The 19,864-nt window shown below is 38.8% G+C and overlaps 1 protein-coding gene across 1 annotated transcript in view; it reads right to left on the reverse strand.

Moving 5' to 3' along the window:
* The window catches only part of LOC127409628 (kinesin-like protein KIF3C), a 29,853-nt gene extending 10,520 nt beyond the window's left edge, over nt 1-19,333 (reverse strand). Inside the window, exons 1-3 of the mRNA XM_051644322.1 lie at nt 17,647-19,333; nt 4,260-4,361; nt 2,952-3,074 (exon numbers count right to left, since the gene is read on the reverse strand). Coding sequence (XP_051500282.1) covers nt 2,952-3,074; nt 4,260-4,361; nt 17,647-19,068 — 1,647 coding nt within the window. The 5' untranslated portion in view covers nt 19,069-19,333. The remainder of the gene's footprint in view (nt 1-2,951; nt 3,075-4,259; nt 4,362-17,646) is intronic.
* Between the last annotated feature and the right edge of the window lie 531 nt (nt 19,334-19,864).

A 19,864-nucleotide genomic window follows, 5' to 3' on the forward strand; every position in this document is an offset into this window, starting at 1 on the left:
ATCTATTTAACCAAGCATCCATCCATCTATCTATCCATCAACCTACAGTATTCAACCAACCAACCATCTATCCATCCATCCATGCATTTATCCATCTATCAATATACAGTATCATGCATACATCCATCAATCCATAAATCAACCATTTATCCAGCAATCTTTTCATCATTTCATCAATAAATCTTTCATCCATCCATTCTTCTATAAAACATTTTATCCATCCATTCATCCATAGATTCAACCAACCAACCATCTATCCATCCATCCATCCATTAATATATCATGCATTCATCCATCCATCATCCATCAATCTATTTAACCAAAAAACCAACCAACCATCCATTCATCCATCCATCCATCGATCCAACCATCCATCTATCCATCTATCCATCAATATACAGTATCATGCATCCATCCATCCATCCATAAATCAACCATTCATCCACCAATCTATTAATCATTTCATCAATAAATCATCCATCCATCCATCCATTTAACCAAGCATTCATCCATCCATCCATCTATTCAACCAAGCATCCATCCATCCATCCATCCATCCATCCATTAATATATCATACATTCATCCATCCATCAATAAATCAATCATTCATCCACCAATCTATTCATCATTTCATAATTAAATCATTCATCCATCCATCCATTCTTCTATTCATTTTTTCATCCATCCATCCTTCTATTCATCCATCCATTCTTCTATCCACCCATCTATAAATAATCCATTCATCCACCCATTCTTATATTCATCCATCCATCAATCTATTCAATCAACCAACCAACTATCTATTCATCCATACATCAATAAATAAATCGCCCATTCTTCCACCAATCTATTAATCATTTCATCAATAAATCATTCAATCTACCACCCCTGGAATTCGCTAGTTCGAAGCCCAGGGCGTGCTGAGTGACTCCAGCCAGGTCTCCTAAGCAACCAAATTGGCCGGTTGCTAGGTAAGTTAGAGTCACATGGGGTAACCTCCTCGTGGTCGCTATAATGTGGTTCGTTCTCGGTGGGGCGCATGGTGAGTTGAGCGTGGATGCCGCGGTGGATGGCGTGAAGCCTCCACACGCGCTATGTCTCCGTGACAACACGCTCAACAAGCCACGTGATAAGATGCGCGGGTTGACGGTCTCAGTCGCGGAGGCAACTGAGACTCGTCCTCCGCCACCCGGATTGAGGCAATCACTACGCGACCACGAGGACTTAAAAGCATATTGGGAATTGGCCATTCCAAATTGGGAGAAAAAAAAAGGGAAAAAAAAGCATTTATTAATCCATCCATTCTTCTGTTCATCATCCATCTATCAATAAGTCTTCCATTCATCCACTCATTTTCTATTCATCCATCCATCCACCCATCCATCAATAAGTTCATCCATTCATCCACCCATTTTTGTATTCATCCATCCATCCATTCATCATTTCATCAATAAATAATCCAACCATCTATCCATTCTTCAATTCATCCATGCATTCATCCTTCAATTAATGTATTCATTTATTCATCCATCCATCCATCCATCCTCCTATTCATCCATCAATTAGTCCATCCATCCATCCATTTATTCCTTTATCCATCCATCAGTCTTCTAGAGTCCAATGTCAAGCAGCAAAGGTTAGGTAAGGTGAAAGCTCAGAAAGGGATTATGTAAAGGTCAAGGGTCAGAGGTAACAAAGAGGTCAGCCCAGGTGCAGGACTTGCAGGCAGGTGATGGCGTTCAATTTCACAGGCCTTAGATCATTTACTCAGAACGTGACAGGAAGTAATATGTTTTGACAGGAAGTGATGTGTGGTTTGTTTGTCTAAAGCTAAATCAATTCTAGACAGATGGGATATCAAAGATTTAGAAGGCCATTACATCATCAAAAATGAAACAGGAGTTTAGTTGTTAGCATGCCAGCTGTAGCTGTGTGAATTAGTGCAGATTGGCTAGAATTAGTTACAGCTGCTGTGAAAGCGTTTGTGTTTAGCTTGTCATAACCCAAACTAGCATTTAGCATTAGCTTCAGCAATCGAGCAAGTGTAAAACAAACTGACCTTTTTGTACTGATAAAAGGATTTTCACAGGGAGGTGGGGTTCAGGGGTATTCCAGGGGGTCAAATGTCAAGGGTCCGGGGTTAAAGTGGAGTAAAGGGAACAGAGGAGTTAGGGAACTCAGTGCTGTTATATTTAGTTATATATATAGTGTTGTCACTCTATTCAGTGGTTGCTAAAGGGTATATTATAAGGGCGTTTTTTTGGGGGGGGGTTTTTTGGTTTGCGTGAATCAAGTTCCAAATAAAAAGAGGAAACCGACCAATGGCAGATGGGGAAGAGTTTGGGAAACCTGTCTGAAACAATTGTTATATATAAAATTCCATTTGGTGATGCTAGTGTCACAGAAATTACACATTTTAGGTTTAATATATAAACCATTTATGCTGAATTTCTAGAAAAAATCTATGTATATTTTGATACCATTACAGTGCTATAAAATTATTCAAACCTTAATTTAAGATTTTGATCATTCTACCCACTTCTATTCTAACCTTGAAAGAATAGTTCACCCAAAAAGGAAAATCTGTCATCATTTACTCACCCTGGTGTTGTTACAAACACATATGACTTTCTTTTTTCTTTGGAACACAAAAGGAGATGTTATGCAGAATGTCTCAGTCTCAGTTACCATTCACTTTCATTGTATGGAAAATAGTGCATTGCAAGTCAATGCTGATTGAAGCTGACATTCTTCCTAACATCTCCTTTTGTGTTCCACAGAAGACAGAAAGTCATATGGGTTTGGAACGACATAAGAGTGAGTAAATGATGACAGAATTGTAATTTTTGGGTGAACTATCCCTTTTATGCATAGCTTTTCAGATGTCAAACTATGACTGTAAATAACTACTTCTGTAGGGTTTAGGGATGTACTGAAATACAAATCGCACCTTTTTGAGTTTCTTGGTCTTCGCCTCCACTTCCTGTTGCAGAGAGGAGAACGTTTCTCTGAGTTCTACTGTTTCTTCATCCTGGACCAACATCTGTTGCTGCATCTCTCTTTCTCTGCGTGTCTACACATAGACATACATATACACATCAGAGTTAGGGGAGACCGGGGCTAGTTGTCACACAGGGAATATATAAAGGCCATATCTCAGTTCAACTGCACAACGGTGTGCTTTCTCTAGCAAAATCAGTTTTTTCAGTCATGTTAGATTTTTAGGGATTATGGCGTTACATTGTCATGCAACAAAGTTGTAAAATTAGACGTAACTTTACACAGAAAAGATTAGTGTGTGATTTTATCACACTAAAAACATGTTAAGACACATATAATTTACATCTTGTGACTATACTTTTGAAACAGTGAGTATTTTAACATTTACGGATTGGCCCCATTCACTTTCATTGTAAGTGCCTCACTCTAACAAAGATTTTTGCATTTTTTTTAAAGAAAAGTAGAGGCAATTCGAAATTAATTTTTGTGGTATCAACATTATCCCACAAATGCTGTCAGCTTAACTTGTATTGAAACCGTAATATTAGAATACATTTTTGTGAATTCTACCCTCTCAAGTAAATTTTCACTATCTAAATATTTTTGTTATAGCTCTTTAAGTGAACATAATCAAACCATACTGGCATACATTTAGGCAAGGGTCATCTATATTATGAGGCAGATTTTTACCGAATGGTTTAAATGTGTTTTTAGGACAAAGATATTTCTCATGAAAGTCAGGTCGGGGCATGTTGTCACATTTTTGTCAGGGTGTGTTGTCACAAATCAATGTTTTGATATTTTTGTACGCTACCTTTTACATTTTTTGTTGTTTTATGGACTGTTTTGTTTTTTACATTTTAAATTTAGCTGAAAAGCCTATAACAGTCTGTTTAATGCAGGCGTAGATTTAAAGAGAGGTGTAGATTTTGTTTTGGTGGTTGTGATGGGGAATGTGAAATGTGAACCCGCAATGTTCACATAAAACTTACACCACTGGTTTAATGGCAGGTTCGACTTTGACATCATGCCCTGCTATTGGGGCAAGTTGTCACAAAAGATCAAAGTGATTTCAATGAACTGTATCTTTTAATAAAAATGAAAATCTCAGTAATTTTTTTTGTACCCAAGACTTTAAAGGTATGTGGCTATTGACTATAACTGACTTTCAAAAATAAATCTACCCTGAGAAATATAGAGAAAAATGTGACAATGAGCCCGGTCTCCCCAATTACATAATCAAGTGTGTATGTGTTACCTGTTCAGCGATCTCATGTCTTTTCAGTTCAAGCATCTTTTGTTGTTCATTAGTGTGATCAATGATGTTTTTCCCACCAACCAGCAACTTGCTTTCCATTGCCTAGCAACCATAAGAAACAATTAACATCAGCACCAGATCACATGTAGACTTTCTAAAGAACAACTTATGTTTAGCCAAACATACAAAAAACAACTAACACACACATTTAATTAATGATGTAAAAGAGAACATACAAAAGACTGCTATTATTTTGTATAAAGCTAAATATAAAAACTACAGACTAGCCCAAACCCTACCCCTAAAAAAAACATTTGATTTATCTATTACTTTTATTTATGAATCGTTTTTCCCATTAAAAGTGGATTTTGCTAACTTCTAGGGACAATTTTGACTCTAAACTGATGTGATTTGCTCAAACGAGATACTTCACTAGTCACATGACCACATACAGGGAGACACTTCTAACAAATGCCACTACAATCTTCCATTCACACACAGAATTAGCAGCTGGTATGTTTGATGTGTGAATCTGTCTGGATCTCAATGATGAGTCTGGATGAGTCAATGTTTTAAACTGGACACAAAAACATTCACATGCACAACTCCAGACACACACACATGGCTTTAGGCTGTACACACGCCTCTATTCATGTCATGTTAGAATGCTTGATGAATATAATCTCTCTGTGTGTCTGTCTGTCCTCCCCCTCCTGAGGTCAGGACTGATAGTACTGAGCTTTCTTTGTGGACAACAGCAGCTCTCACGCTTAGTGACACACAAAGAATAGTTTCAAAGGGTCGTAACAAAGACTGAACCCAGAAAAACAGCTGACCTGAATGACTCATCAAAAAGACGGGCAAATACACTAGGAATGAATTGTGTTCGCTGATAGCGTCATTTATTTATGCACACGTTATATGTGCCTGTTTTTCACTGGATTCCATTTTCACTGTGTAATTCCAAGCCTGATCTCATGAAAATTACGTTAATGTGGTGCAATTATTTTACACTGTACATGTGTACTGTGTGGCGCTAAAGGTCCTGGCACACTCACGGAGAAGAACTGCTTCGTTTTTCGCTCAGAGCCAAAAAGAAGTACGAAACAGCTGAGCAACGACATACTGTTTGTGAACATTAAGACACCGGCCACACTGCTGTGGGAGGTGTTTACAGGAGTATATAAATATGAGGACGCACAAGACTACATGTAAAACATGGACTAGTATGACATTAAAATGTGTAATCAATGACTTCATGCCTCATTCTCTGAGTAGAATTCACACAAGATCAGTAAAAGAAGCTGTTTTAAGGGTGCTGTAAGTGATTTCAGCCATTCTACTTCCAGGAGACTGAGCCATTGGATTAGCCATGCCCTCTCTTTCCAAAACCCCGAACTCCAAAGATACCCAAATGAGCTTTATTGAGAGCAAAAAACAACAGTAGTAAAATAGCGCCCTCAACTGACAACTGTTATGAACAACATGGCATAAAATGCATTATGCCTCAATAATTGGCTGCAACTACAACACTCTGAGAATGTGCAAAATGATTGACAGGTCTCAAACCGAGGACACATTTTTGTTTGCTGTCTAGAGTTGTCACAGTGACCGGTGATATATCTCAGGGCACTTATTTCATTAATATTTTTCAGGGAAGGAAATTTGTTTGAATACATTTCTATGAAAAAATCGCTTACAGCACCTTTAACCACTCAATGTTAATTTAAAGTAATATCCACAGTTTTCCTGTGCAACCACTGGGCGGCGCCATGATGATTCTAATTGCCAGTTTTCTATTTCTGGTCTCGAGACGCCAAGTAAAAACGAGCGATCCAGAGAAGAACAACAACCATTTAAGTGTTGGAGTAAAAATGAATTTCAGGCTCAACTTGTGCAGTTGTTGGCTGTCATAACAACTCAGAATAATGAATTATATCAACATAACTAACCTCGGACCATTGCTTCATGTCATCTATACACTCAGGTGAGGCACTGTCTTTAAAAAAACGGTCATCTCATCAGCATGTTTTTTGAACATTTTTACAAATGTAATACCTTAAACATTACATTACATGCTAAGAATATACGCAGATGCGAGTGAAAACACTGGAGACCAGAAATTGAAAACAGTCGAATCGTGGAACACTTCCGCGTTCAGGAAAAAGGTGGATACACCGATAAGCCAAAACATTATGACCAATAACAGGTGAAGCGTATAACGTTGATCATCTCCTGACAAGGCCACATGTCAAGGTTTGGGTAGATTAGATGGTAAGCGAACAATCAGTTCTCGTAGTCAACGTGTTGAATGAAGGAGAAATGGGCAGGAGTGAAGACCTGAGCGACTTTGACAAGGGCCAAATTGTTATGGCCAGACGAATGGGTCAGAGCATCTCTGAAACGGCAAGTCTTGTGGGATGCTCCCGGTCAGCAGTGGTGAGTACCTACCGACAGTGGTCCGAGGAGGGACAAACCACGGCGATAGGGTGTTGGGTGCCTGAGGCTCATCGATGCGCGACGGCAACAAAGGCTATCCTGTCTGGTCCAAACCGACAGAAGGTCTACTGTGGCACAAGTCACAGAAAAGTTTTAATGATGGTTATGGGAGGAATGCGTCACAACACGCAATGCATTGTACTCTGCTTCGTATGGCACTGCGCAGACTGGTCAGAGTGTCCATGATGACCCCTGTCCACTGTCAAAAGCGCCTACAATGGGCACGCGAGCGTCGGAACTGGACCTTGGAGCAGTGGAAGAAGGTCACCTGGTCAGATGAGTCACATTTTCTTTTACATCACGTAGACGGCCGTGTACGTGTGCGCCGTTTACCTGGGGAAATGATGGCACCAGGATGCACTGTGGGAAGATGACAAGCCAGTGGAGGGAGTGTGATGCTTTGTGCAATTTTCTGCTGGGAAATCCTGAGTCCGGCCATTCATGTGGACATCAATTTGACACGTGCCACCAACCTAAATATCGTTGCAGACCAGGTACACCCCTTCATGGCAGTGGTATTCCCTGATGGCAGTGGCCCCTTTCAGCAGGATAATGTGCCTGCCACACTACACACATTGTTCAGGAATGGTTTGAGGAACATGATGAAGAGTTCAAGATATTGCCCTGGCCTCCAAATTCCCCAGATCTCAGTCGGATTGAGCATCTATGGGATGTGATGGACCAACATGTCCGATCCACTGCGGCTCCACCTCACAACTTACAGGACTTCAAAGGATCTGCTGCTAATGTCTTGGTGCCAGATATCACAGGACACCTACAGGGGTCTTGTGTGATAAAGGGAGAGAGAGAGCATGCTCTTATTCAAGTGACCGCGAGAAAAAGGCACTTTTTGATAAACATAAAACAAGTAACTCTGAACAAACACTTCGATGATCACAATAACTAAGTCTGAAAATGTCTGTTTGTATTTTACCTCAGTTTCAGTGAACTTGCTTACATTCAGCTGATCTGTTTGCTGATGAAGTTTGTTAGAGGTGGATACTTTCAAGAAGCAGGAAAAATTCCACACTTTAAATAAATAAATAATTACATGTGTAGGATGTTTGTGCTGTAGGGATGTACATGTAGATTTCAGATAAAAAATCGGTGACTGAATGACTAATGTTTACTCGCTGAAATGAAATGATTTCCTATTAAGTCAATAGGGACATTGGAATGTTTGGGCATAGCAATATGGAGGCGCAGTGGCTTCACTGATATGACGTCATGAGCACTCCAGTTCTACATATATATATATATATATATATATATATATATATATATATATATATATATATATATATCAGTGGTAATTTGTCATGTTTACATTCTACATTCTTGGTGCGAACGGACTAACGCTATGTGCGGCAATAATTTGTGCCTCTTACACTCTGTTATTGTAATTTATGATGATACTGATACTACTGCAAAGATGGGCGTATAACAGAGTGTCAATGGGCTGAATACAGACATATGAATAATGAAAAGAGATGCATACCTTACTATGGGCAGATGTGTGAATGGCTTTCGCCATTAAATCTTCTCCCAAACAGATGAGGTTTTTTAGTTTAATGCTCTTTTGAGTTTTAAATCAAGAAAACTGACCTCCCTACACTAAACTTTGAACCTAAACCTAACCGACTGTGTCATAAAAAGCAAATGTTAGATGAAAGACACAACTGCTGAAGCAACCACATAAATTTGTGCTGCTTTTATGACACTTTCGGCTTACATGACGACTTGTGTGCTCTTCAAGACTCGCATCCTGGTCCTTTGCATCGCAAGTGCAACGCTTTATCATTTGAGCTACCGCGCAATTTGATCACACTAGAACAAGCTTGTAAATGTAGTTGGCTATGTAATGCAAACTAAAATGTACCACCTTACAAGTGAAGTGCTATATTAAAAGTGTTTAGATGTCATAAGATTGCATTGTATGAGGAACAGAGCGAAAAGTATGTGTTTATGAACTGATAATCTGCCATTTTACTCTTGATTTGTGTGAAAAGAAATATAAGTAATTGATGCTGAAGTGCCTCTAGTGTTAATTTCACCAGGAAACTGCATGCTTCAAAGTCCACAGGGATGAAACCAAAACCAAAATGGGCTGCCTCTTTGATACTTGCTGCATTAATAAAAAACAGACACACATACGTGAGTAATGTTTAGACTAGACTGCTCCCCTTTTGGCGATTGGATCATTTTTCATTATCCACACATTGTGCGAGAAGAGATGCTAAATACTGCCAATAATTTAGAATATCCGAGACATCAACAAGATTGTACATATTTTAAAATACAAAATTTACAATCACTGAGTACTTTATTAGGAACACCCGTACACCTTATTCGTGTGATTATTTAATCAGCCAATTGTGTGGCAGCAGTGTACAATTGTAGTGAGCAGAATAGCATCTCAGAATGCACAACACGTCGAACCTTGAGGCGGATGGGCTACAACAGCAGAAGACTAGGTCGGGCACTTTATTAGTACCATAGTGTAGAGTATACAGCAAATGTATGGCTATGATATACACAAACTGTACTATTTATATAATATTACTCTAGTAATGGGGGATGTCAAGGTAGAAAAGAATATACAGAATACAGAAAAAAAAAAAAATTCCCTGCCTGTTTAAAATAGAAAGAAGCTATCAGGGGGACACTCAGCAGGGCTGCTCTGTCATCACAGACACACTCGAATGCATGCAGCAGTGGAGATGCTCTTGTTTAATGGAGACCTTTCAGTCCTAGTCACCATAGCAACAGACCTCAGGACAAGTCTGGGTCATTATGAATTACTAGTGGGAAATTCATTGGCCAGGAGCTCCAAAGGGAAGCTCCGCCCTCCAGCACATAGACGCTGACTCATTAATATTTCAGCAAAGCATGCTGGGAGAAGGCCAATGACTGATGTTTACTGTCAGCACACATTCAGAATATAATACTACCATGCGCTTACTGAATACTGCACGGTATATACTGTATACTGCCTACTATTGTTTAAAAATAGCATGTGAAACAGTAGCTTTATGGATAAATGAATGTTTCAGACAGTTTATGCTCTATTACTGTCACAAGATCTCGTTTTTTTTCCTATTAATTCAGCAAATGGAGTTTAGGTTTCTTCTCTGAAATAAAAATGGTTATTTTATATGCTATTTGCTGTTCTATAATGAATATTTTGTAAGTCATCCAGGTATCCATACATTCAGAGAATGTCTGTAAAAAAAAACATTTTAACGGTAAAATAATTTAATTTTACCGTTAAAAGAATGTAAAAATGCTATAGTAAAAAAATAAATAAATAAATAAAAAAAAAATGCTAATTGGTTATCCGGTAAAAAAATGATAATATATTTAACAAGACAACATATGTAATTTTACGCCAAATGTTGGGGTTTTTTAAATGTAAAAAGTATGATTTACTGTATAATTAACGGTAAAAATCAATATTAGGTTTAACAAGGAATACGTGTAATTTTTACAGTAAACTGTTGTTAATTACTGTGTAAAACAGTAATCGGGCTTTACCAGAAGTCCCTGCATGACACATCAGATTTTATTACATTTTATGGGAATAGTTATGTTTCTTCTTATTTATAATATCAGGTATATACATTGGGGTGTTCTGTTACATTTTATGTAGTTTAGTTATTGTTTATTGCATTATTTTAGTGACACATGTGTTGCTCTGATAGTTTTTGTTGGTGTTGTGCCTCTTCATGTGTAATTATTGCTCCTGAAATGGCCACTCTTGAAGAACTTTGGTCTCTTGTATTTACTAACAGTGATTAACAATACATTTTAAAGCTAAAAGCAGACTTTTATTGTTCCAGGTTAGTATATACAGTATAGGTTTATATCATAGTGAACTGTAAAATATACAGGCATCAAAATTACATCCCGTAAAGCCTTAAACATGGTCACCATTTTTTTTATCGTAAATCTCTGGCAACCTTTTTTACAGTGATATACTATGCACAATATACAATACATACTGTATATTCTGCAGAGATAGTATGCTACCCTGAACATAGCTACACACCCAGATTCCAGAGGATACAGTTATTATTTCCTGTCCATCCTTCCTGCCCAATGTCTCTTTTATGTTGAAACTATGAGCGTGTTTACATGCACGATTTTACACCTTAATAAGCCAACAACATGTAAGGTCATGTAAGTGCCTTAAACAGCGTTCCTTTATCGGGGTAAGGTCATAAACAGTTTAAGCATAAACTGATCATCAAAGATAGATTTTTGCCCGTTACCCTGATTTCGCATTGCATGTGAACACCTTTACTGCCGTTCTTACCAGCTAGCCAATGGGCGCAAATGTTGAGTGCATGCCTGTTTATATTCTGACGTCAAAATCAGAGGATAATCCGATGATTTCAAATCTCATGTAGGTGTGGTTTTCTTGTGTTGTCTGATTTTTTGAATAAGCTGATTTTTGGTAGTTATCAACATATTGGTGTGCATGTATACGCACTCAATGATAAAACCATACACCAGCTACGGAATAAATAGTGTGTATGAAGTGTTTTAATCAGTTTCACAGGTAGAACAGGGACATGAGCATGGGGAATTCTCAATTAAAGACTCACTTGAGTAGAAAGAATCTGGGCCAAAACTATGACATGAATCATGTTTATGGACAGAAAATGACTTTGATTGGACAGTAATACATACTACTGTAATTGATACAGTGGCCGAAAAAGTATTTAGAAACTTAAGTCACACTTAAAGATGTATTAATGTCACTGCTTGAAATAAAAAAATATTAAAGCAAGTGGCATTAACTTAAAAGAAAGCAAAACAAAAAGAGTTTTGTTTGGTTTAAAACAATAGATACTGTATAATAATTCAAAATGAAGACAGTTTATGGACACTTTCTAGTTGTCAGATGTAGTGGATTATGTCCATATTTGATGTGGTTACTCTGCTAGGACGGTGCTTTTTTTTCTCTCTTCTTCTTTCTTTTTTTTCATTCTTTTCTCCCCAATTTGGAATGCCTAATTCCCAATGCGCTCTATGTCCTCGTGCTGGCATAGTGACTCACCTCAATCCTGGTGGCGGAGGACGAATCTCAGTTGCCTACGGTCTGAGACCGTCAATCTACGCATCTTATCATGTGGCTTGTTGAGAGCATCACCACAGAGACGTAGCAAGTGTGGAGGCTTCACGCTATTCTTCGTGGCGTACACGCACAACTCACCATGCGCCACACTGAGAGCGAGAACCACATTATAGCGACCACGAGGAGGTTACCCCATGTGACTCTACCCTCCCTAGCAACCAGGCCAATTTGGTTGCTTAGGAGACCTGGCTGGAGTCATAAGACGGTGCTTCTTAAATAGTGGGTTGTGACCCTCAAATGGTTTCTGGTCACGGACAGCAGGGAAAAAGTAATGAGAAATGCAAATAATCAAATGCAACTAAATAGTTTATAGTTAGGATAGCAAAATAAATAGACTTGTCAACTTCTAAAAGGGAGGAGAAAACACTTCCTATATCTGTTGTGGTGGATGTCAAAGGCCGTGTGCCATGTCTAACAGTGTTCTGCTATAGCCTGTGCAGTTCAGTGTAATTTTATCTTTGCATTTTAAGTATAGTCTTTGTTTATTTTGTATGATTTTGGTTTGCTACTGAAAGTCTGGGTCCTGAAATAAAACCGTTTGAGAACTACTGTGCTATAGGACAATGGTGTGAACTTAAAGGAAATTGACTTTATACATACATCTAAAAAACATCACACTGAGACCAGTTGGTTAAAAAGCCAATGCAAAAATGGCTCAGAAAAGTCAAGTTAGCTCTGAAAAAAGCTCGGGCAGCATTTGTTATGTAATGCAAAGACATTCAGACATTGGCATAGGATTAAGGGGTTGAATTGTCCCTCCCAATTATGCGTCTGTCCTTGTTTATATATTTTTAATCAAGATTGAAAATAATTTAGTATGAGATACAGATAAGGCTTGCAATGGCGTGACTGTAAGTCTGTTATAATCAGACAAAAAACTGAAATGCCCCCTCAATTGAACAAGTTGGTAACGCCCAACTAGTGTCACACAATCTCCACTAACAACACGTATAATTTCTGCTGTTTTACTCACTGGGGAAAGCATAGTGACAACAAGGTGAAGAGAAGTGCAGCCTAGCGGCCCATTTTGCACTGCTAGGCGAAGAGGAACTGTAAAAGTAAAACAAATCCTGCACTCATCAGGAGGTAGGATAGTACTGTAAACTAGGTAATAACACTCCAGCTACACTATACAAGATACTTCATTGAAATTCAGTCCCACAACTATCAATGTAACAAGTTAGCGAAAACACAAATTTACTTTGACACTTTATGTTAACTAAATAGCTCGCATTATATCCAACGAGGTTGTTTACACTAGAATATAGAATATATACTGAGACTGGTATCGGAATCAGGTCAGAGACCGTGCTCATGTACTTGTACTCGTACTAGTAAAAATGCTCAGATACCAAAAACCAATACCATCTGACGTATGAATGTCATTCTGTAAACATTCAGTGCACAAATTACAATTACCTTATGTCGTAGTGTGATTATTAAATGGCAGAGGGTGAGATAGAATGAGACAGAAGAAGAGTTATATAGTTTGCATGTGCTGCGCGCTTCAAAGTAATTGTGTGGAACTGGTGTTGTCCTGACGCCAACTGCTCATACCTTTTAGAGATCCTTGCCTCATACACTGAAAACAACATAATGAGTATTGCACTCTGTTTGTAGCAGATGACCGCAGCACATACAGACTGCATATTTATTTAATTAAATAGCAGCCTTTTGCGTTTGAATAATCACATTGGCTAACATAGTGACCTGCTTTTCCGCAGGTGAGAAGCTACGTCAAAAACAAACAGAAAATGGGGGGCCTGTGTAGCTCAGCAAGTATTGACGCTGACTACCATCACTACTCTTTATTATTTTTTTTTTCACTACTGTTTAGTAATAATTGCATTATATTAAAGCAATGTCTCACATCTGTGATGCTGTTATGCACCACTTTATTTGACAAAAATAACTCAGATGTTGTATTTTGGATTGTGCTGTGAGGTTCTGTATAAAAGCACTTAATTTGATAAAAAATAATACAATATTATGTTGAAAATGTATTGTTCTATTTTCATTTAAATAAAGTTTTAATGAATTTACACACCATTTTGATGATTACAATTCAAAGAAACTGTTGATATGGAATTCAGGGTGGGGGATGGAGGTATAGGTATCAGCGAATACAGAAAAGAAGTATCGGTACTCATACTCCTTCTCAAAAAAATTGTATTGGGAACATCCTTAGTGAAAACGATCCATTAGAGGTTTGTCACAGTTACTGTCCACCACATGTGTGTCTAACAGACCATAAAAGAACAATTATTGGCATCTTGTAGCAGCCCTGAATTCGTAATCACACTGAGTTCGTAACCAAATTGAGAGCGATACTGCAGATATTGTTGACTTTTGTACAACAAATTGCTTGCTATGCTCTTCATTTGTAAGTCACTTTGGATAAAATGTCTACTAAATGACAATGTAAATGTAGATATAATCAGGCATCCTATTATATGTATCCTATGTTGCTGTTATTGTTTGGGATTCTGTGATGTATTTGGCTGAAAGCCCAGTAAACAGGATGAGGTCGGATTGAGTCATCACCTGTCGGGAAATGACCCACCAATCATGATGGCTATTTATAAAGTACTTTTGAAGCCCCTTTTCTCTTTCTCCAAGCCCATTCTGTCCATGATTTCAAACTCCTCAAACAGAAGAAGTGTACTGCTCACTATATACTGTGCAGTATACATACTATTAATTAAAAAAAAAATAGTATGTTTAACAGTGCACAGTAGGCATTGTACTGTATGTGGTTTGTTGCTATGTGAATATTGTGTAAAGGTCTTTCCGGTCTGTTCAAATAATGAGTCGAGAAGGAGACTGGCCAAATTTGCAGCTGACATCGCTTCCAGTTCATTCGTCACACACTGGAATTAATTAACTGTAATCAATGCCTTTACATCCACCAGCATGAAGAAACTGCCTAGCAACAGTCTTTTGATTGGCCTAATGATGGTTGAGAAAAATGGAGAGCACAGACTGTTTCTCATGATTGGTTAACTGCACCGTGATGTCATCCCCCTCAGCTGTCAGCCCAAATGACGTTTGGTCTCTGATTCAGTCTATTAACTGAACCCTTTTAAACCAGTTATTTAATACACTTATCTCTAATTAAACCATACAGCCAAAAAAGATCTCTTAACTGACAACGTCAATGTGGGCAAAGGCCAAATGTCTGTTCGGTGTAAAGCAGCAGCTGTTCTGTGATGATAAAAAGCATTGTAGGTGGTAGCCTAATATCACCCTCTGAAGATCAACAAACGCTTTTGTTCAAACACGTACTGTTTGAGAGTAGAGGAATTCTCTCTGTCTTCATGGTTACGCTCAGACGTGACACCACGGATCAAAGCACATGGAAATTCACATGTCGCCCCTTTATTCTCTCTCACTGACACAGATTCAGGAAAACAAGCTGCTTGTTTGACCTCTTTTTGATGCTGTGCTGTCATTTGATCGATAACATTGACTGTGATTCAGTTTTTGTGTATTAGAAGGGTGGTGCACTGATTCTATCTATCTATCTATCTATCTATCTATCTATCTATCTATCTATCTATCATGTCTGTCTATCTTCTATATTATCTAAATTATCTTATTATCTAAAAGTATAAATATATTATAAATAAACTTGAGAAGCAACCCTAAATAACATATTTAGACTTGCTTTAGGATAATGTACCTTGAATATAAAAAGTGCATTTTGTCTTACTTCACTGGCAGATTTTTCATACTATTTTAAGTATCAATAAGTAAAAAAACTTAAGCTAAATAAATGTCATTAAAGGAATATTTTGGGTTCAATACAAGTTAAGCTCAATCGACAGCTTTTATGGCATTATGTTGATTACCTTTTAAAAATAAATATAATTAAAGCTGCAAGCAGCGATGAACGGGCCCTCGCACCCTGGTGCATGTTGGAGCTGCTGTGCCAGGGGAATGTCACTCCAATTTTTTTTTAGCATTTTTTAGCACTTAAATGTTGTTAAGAGTGTATCAGTGTAAAACATGTCATTTCCTGTTGCCAGTAGGTGGCGCTATGACTATAACTGAATATTGGCATATAGAAGGCTGGGACTCTTATAAAACATGTAAAGTTTGGATTAGTTTCATGAGTTTTCGAGCATGTTTAGGCCTCAAAAATGTGACTCGTTTCATATCGAACTTTGTCAGGGTGCCACAGACACACCCTTCAATGAAAACTCAAAAGCTTCGCAATTTAACATCACCAAGGCCTTTAGATTAAGACTGACTAAATATAATGTTGATCTGATTAAATCTCTGGGAGGAGTTTGTTAAAGTACAAGGAATTGGAATTGGCTGTTGCCAGTAGGTGGCGCTATGACTATAACTGAATATTGGCACGTAGATGTATTCAGGCCGGGACTATTTTCAAACATGTGAAGTTTGGGGCAGATTGGACATTGTATGTATGAGTTATAACAACTTCCTGTTTCATGGCAAAACATCGAAATTTGTCAGACCGACACGGCCACGCCGTGCAGTGAAAACTCAAAAGATTTGCAATTTAGCATCGCCAAGGCCTTAAGATTAGAATAACCAAATATGAAGTAGATCTGATGAAATCTCTAGGAGGAGTTCGTTAAAATACGAGGCCTGGAAATGGCAAAAACTGAGCAAAAATTGAAGAGAAAAATAAAAATGGCTGACTTCCTGTTGAGTTTAGGGCATAGGTCCAAGAGACTTTTTTGTAGGTATTGACATGTTTCACATGTGTACCGATTTTCGTATGTGTAGGTGAAACATAGCGTAAAGCGCACATCGTTGAAAGTTTGCAGGTGGAGCTGTCGAGCCATTTTGCCACACCTAATTCTGAAACCCTTATCAGATGTACATTTTCGCCACTTCTGAAGCGTGTGCAACATTTCATGAGTTTTCGAGTATGTTTAGGCCCTCAAAAATGCGATTCATTTGGGAAAAAAATAATAAACGCCTAGAACAATGTGGTCCTCGCACCATCGGTGCTCGGGCCCTAAAAAAAAGCAAAAGTGGACGTTACAGTGAACCACTTACAATGGAAGTGAATTGGGACAATTTTTGGAGGGTTTAAAGGCAGAAATGTGAGGCTTATTTTACTGATTGGCCCCATTGACTTCACTGGAACCTGTTTTTTTTAGTAAGACAAAATACACTTTATATATTCAAGACACATTATCTGAAAATGCTGTCGATTGATCTTAACTTATCTTCAGGAAATATTCTGGGTTCAATACATTTATTGTCTCAAATGTTTTAAGGATTTTTAGATATTTACAGGAAAACAAGACAAAAAAGCTTGGTAAGAAAATGTGACCCGAGTCTCTTTGACCTAAAAAGCTTTATGCACAAAAGAAAAAAAGAAAGTCTCAGCTTTTAACAATATATTTTTTATGTTACTCCAAACCATTGTTGAGATATAATAATTTAAATGTTGGCTAATATAATCATTTAAATGGTTTACTTTTTTATAGTGCATAAAACTTCACATTTGTTTTTGGGCCAAAGCAACTCAAAATGATGGAGCGGGTCACATGATTTATTGCAATTATACATTTTGAGTTTATGAACTATGAATAGTTATTTCCACTTAATTTGAATGTAATTCACACAATCTAAGTGTAAACAACATTATATAAAGAGCTTTTTTGTAATATATATGAATTAAACTCACTACCTGAAGCAGCCACAAAGAAAGGCAACACCATGATAGATCTAAACACACACAAACACGAGCACTTAATCACACACCTTGAACTTGGCCGTGAGGAGATCGGTGGCCTCCTGCTCCTTCTTCAGATGCCTCATCATCCTCTCTTTCTCCTCCAGGAGTCTCAGTTTCTCCTCTGCCACCAGAGAATGGTCATCTCTGATCGCCTCCTTCTCCCTCTCCAGCTTCTCCTGCTGCTCCTTCATGTACTCCTGTGCCTCCTTCTCCACACTTTCCTCCTCATCTTCATCCTCTTCCTCCTCACCCTCCTCTACCTCTTCTTCACCCCCTTCTCCAATCTTCCTCAGACTCCTACTTCTTCTCTTCCTCCTGGTAATCATGCCCCGTTTATCCAGCTGCGCTTTGAGCCGGGCGATCTCCTCCTGGAACTCCCTCAGAAGGGCGTCTTTGGGGTCTTCGTTGACACGTGGCTTGTTCTTGATGTTCTTGGCGCGGTTGGCGTAGCGCAGGGTGGTCAGGGTCTCCTCGTAATTGTACGAGGCCGGTCCCAACGTGGCCACCATGATGGTTTTGGCATTCCCTCCCAAAGAATCCTGAAGCAATCGTGTGAGTTTGGAATCACGGTAAGGTACGTGAGAACTTCGTCCATCCACCAGGGCAGAAATGACATTTCCGAGAGCCGACAAGGATAGGTTAATCTTGGTGGCCTCCTTGAGACGTTCGCCTTGGACACCTGTCTTGGTTTGCCTCTCGCTGCCGGCCAGGTCCACCAGGTTGAGCTTGCCCACTCGGATGTGGTTCTGGCCATCTGGACCGAGCTGGCTGCACTCCACCGTGATAATGAAGATGGCATGAGATCGAGAACTGTGCTCGTTCATGTTGGTGAAGCCCACAGATCTGGCCTGGTTCCCCACGTTCATCACATGCTCGATCTCCTTGACGTTCTTGGTGACATAGGAGGACAGATCTTTGATGTAGACCCCTGAGTCTGCGCTCTCCTTGAGCTCCAGCTTCTTGCTGTGGTCTTTGGTGAGCAGGTCCCTGATCTCCTCTTGGTAGATCTCCAAATATGAGGCCCGCACGAGGTACTGCTGGTTCTGAGAGCGCGAGATGTGCGTGAAGATGTGCTCGAACGAGTTCGGGATGATGCCGCGGCGCTCCGCGTCCAGCCACTGGCCCTGCATGGTGTACGTCTTTCCGGTGCCCGTCTGTCCGTACGCGAAGATTGTGCCGTTAAACCCGCGCAGAACCGAGTCGATGAGCGGTCGGACGGTTTCGTCGTACAAATCGCTCTGTTTGGAGCAAGCATCGTAAACCGCGTCAAACGTGAAGGTCTTGATCAATTCTCCCGGACCCGCCTTGGGGTTCCGCAAGGCCACCTGGCCCAATTTCACATCCATCTCCACGATACTGTCATAACCCGACGATTCTTCTTTACGGTTCATCGGGCGACACCGAACCACCACCTTCACCGTCTCGCCGTTCTTTGATTTCATAGACATCTTGATTCCTTCTTTAGGATCAATGAATTTAAATTCTCGCAGGTTCTTCACCGTTAAATCAGCTGTCAGATGATACAAGCATCAGCTCCCGGTTACCGAGCGCATAATGTCTGTCTCGCGTGAAAATCTCTGCTGTCTCCGCAAATAAATCAATGAACGAAATCATATATTCAAAAAAGTCACTAATTTCCGTAGAGGAAAGCAAATACGCAAGCCCGTTTATAAGAGAATCACGCACACCAGCCGCGCATCACTGCAGCCCTGCCCAAACACACACACACTCACAGAGAGAGAGAGAGAGAGAGAGAGAGAGAGAGAGAGAGAGAGAGAGAGAGAGAGAGAGAGAGAGAGAGAGAGAGAGAGAGAGAGAGAGAGAGCCTCTGCATCATTGCGGAAGACCCCAGTGGTGTTTGGGATTTGGAGTTAAATGGTTTATTCAAACTGATTCAATCCGATTAGATATAGAACAATATCAGATCAGTGGTGTCTGACAAAAATGATAATAATTAATAAATATTTATATATAGGGACTATTGATGATAATATTAATAATAAAATATTTAAAAAATGTTTCATAATGAGAGTCTATATTTTAAAATGTAAAAAAATTTGATACATTTATTCATAATAAATTATTATTAATTTAATAATTAATAATAATAATAATAATAGCCTATAATTATTTTTAACAATATGAGTATTCATTATTCATATAGTATTAATAATAATAATAATAATAATAATAGACTAATAAACATAAAAGGAGTGTCTTTATTTTTAACATATTCGGGTCTTT

This window comes from Myxocyprinus asiaticus, chromosome 19 (genome assembly GCF_019703515.2).
Source record: "Myxocyprinus asiaticus isolate MX2 ecotype Aquarium Trade chromosome 19, UBuf_Myxa_2, whole genome shotgun sequence".
Taxonomy (NCBI): Eukaryota; Metazoa; Chordata; class Actinopteri; order Cypriniformes; family Catostomidae; genus Myxocyprinus; species Myxocyprinus asiaticus.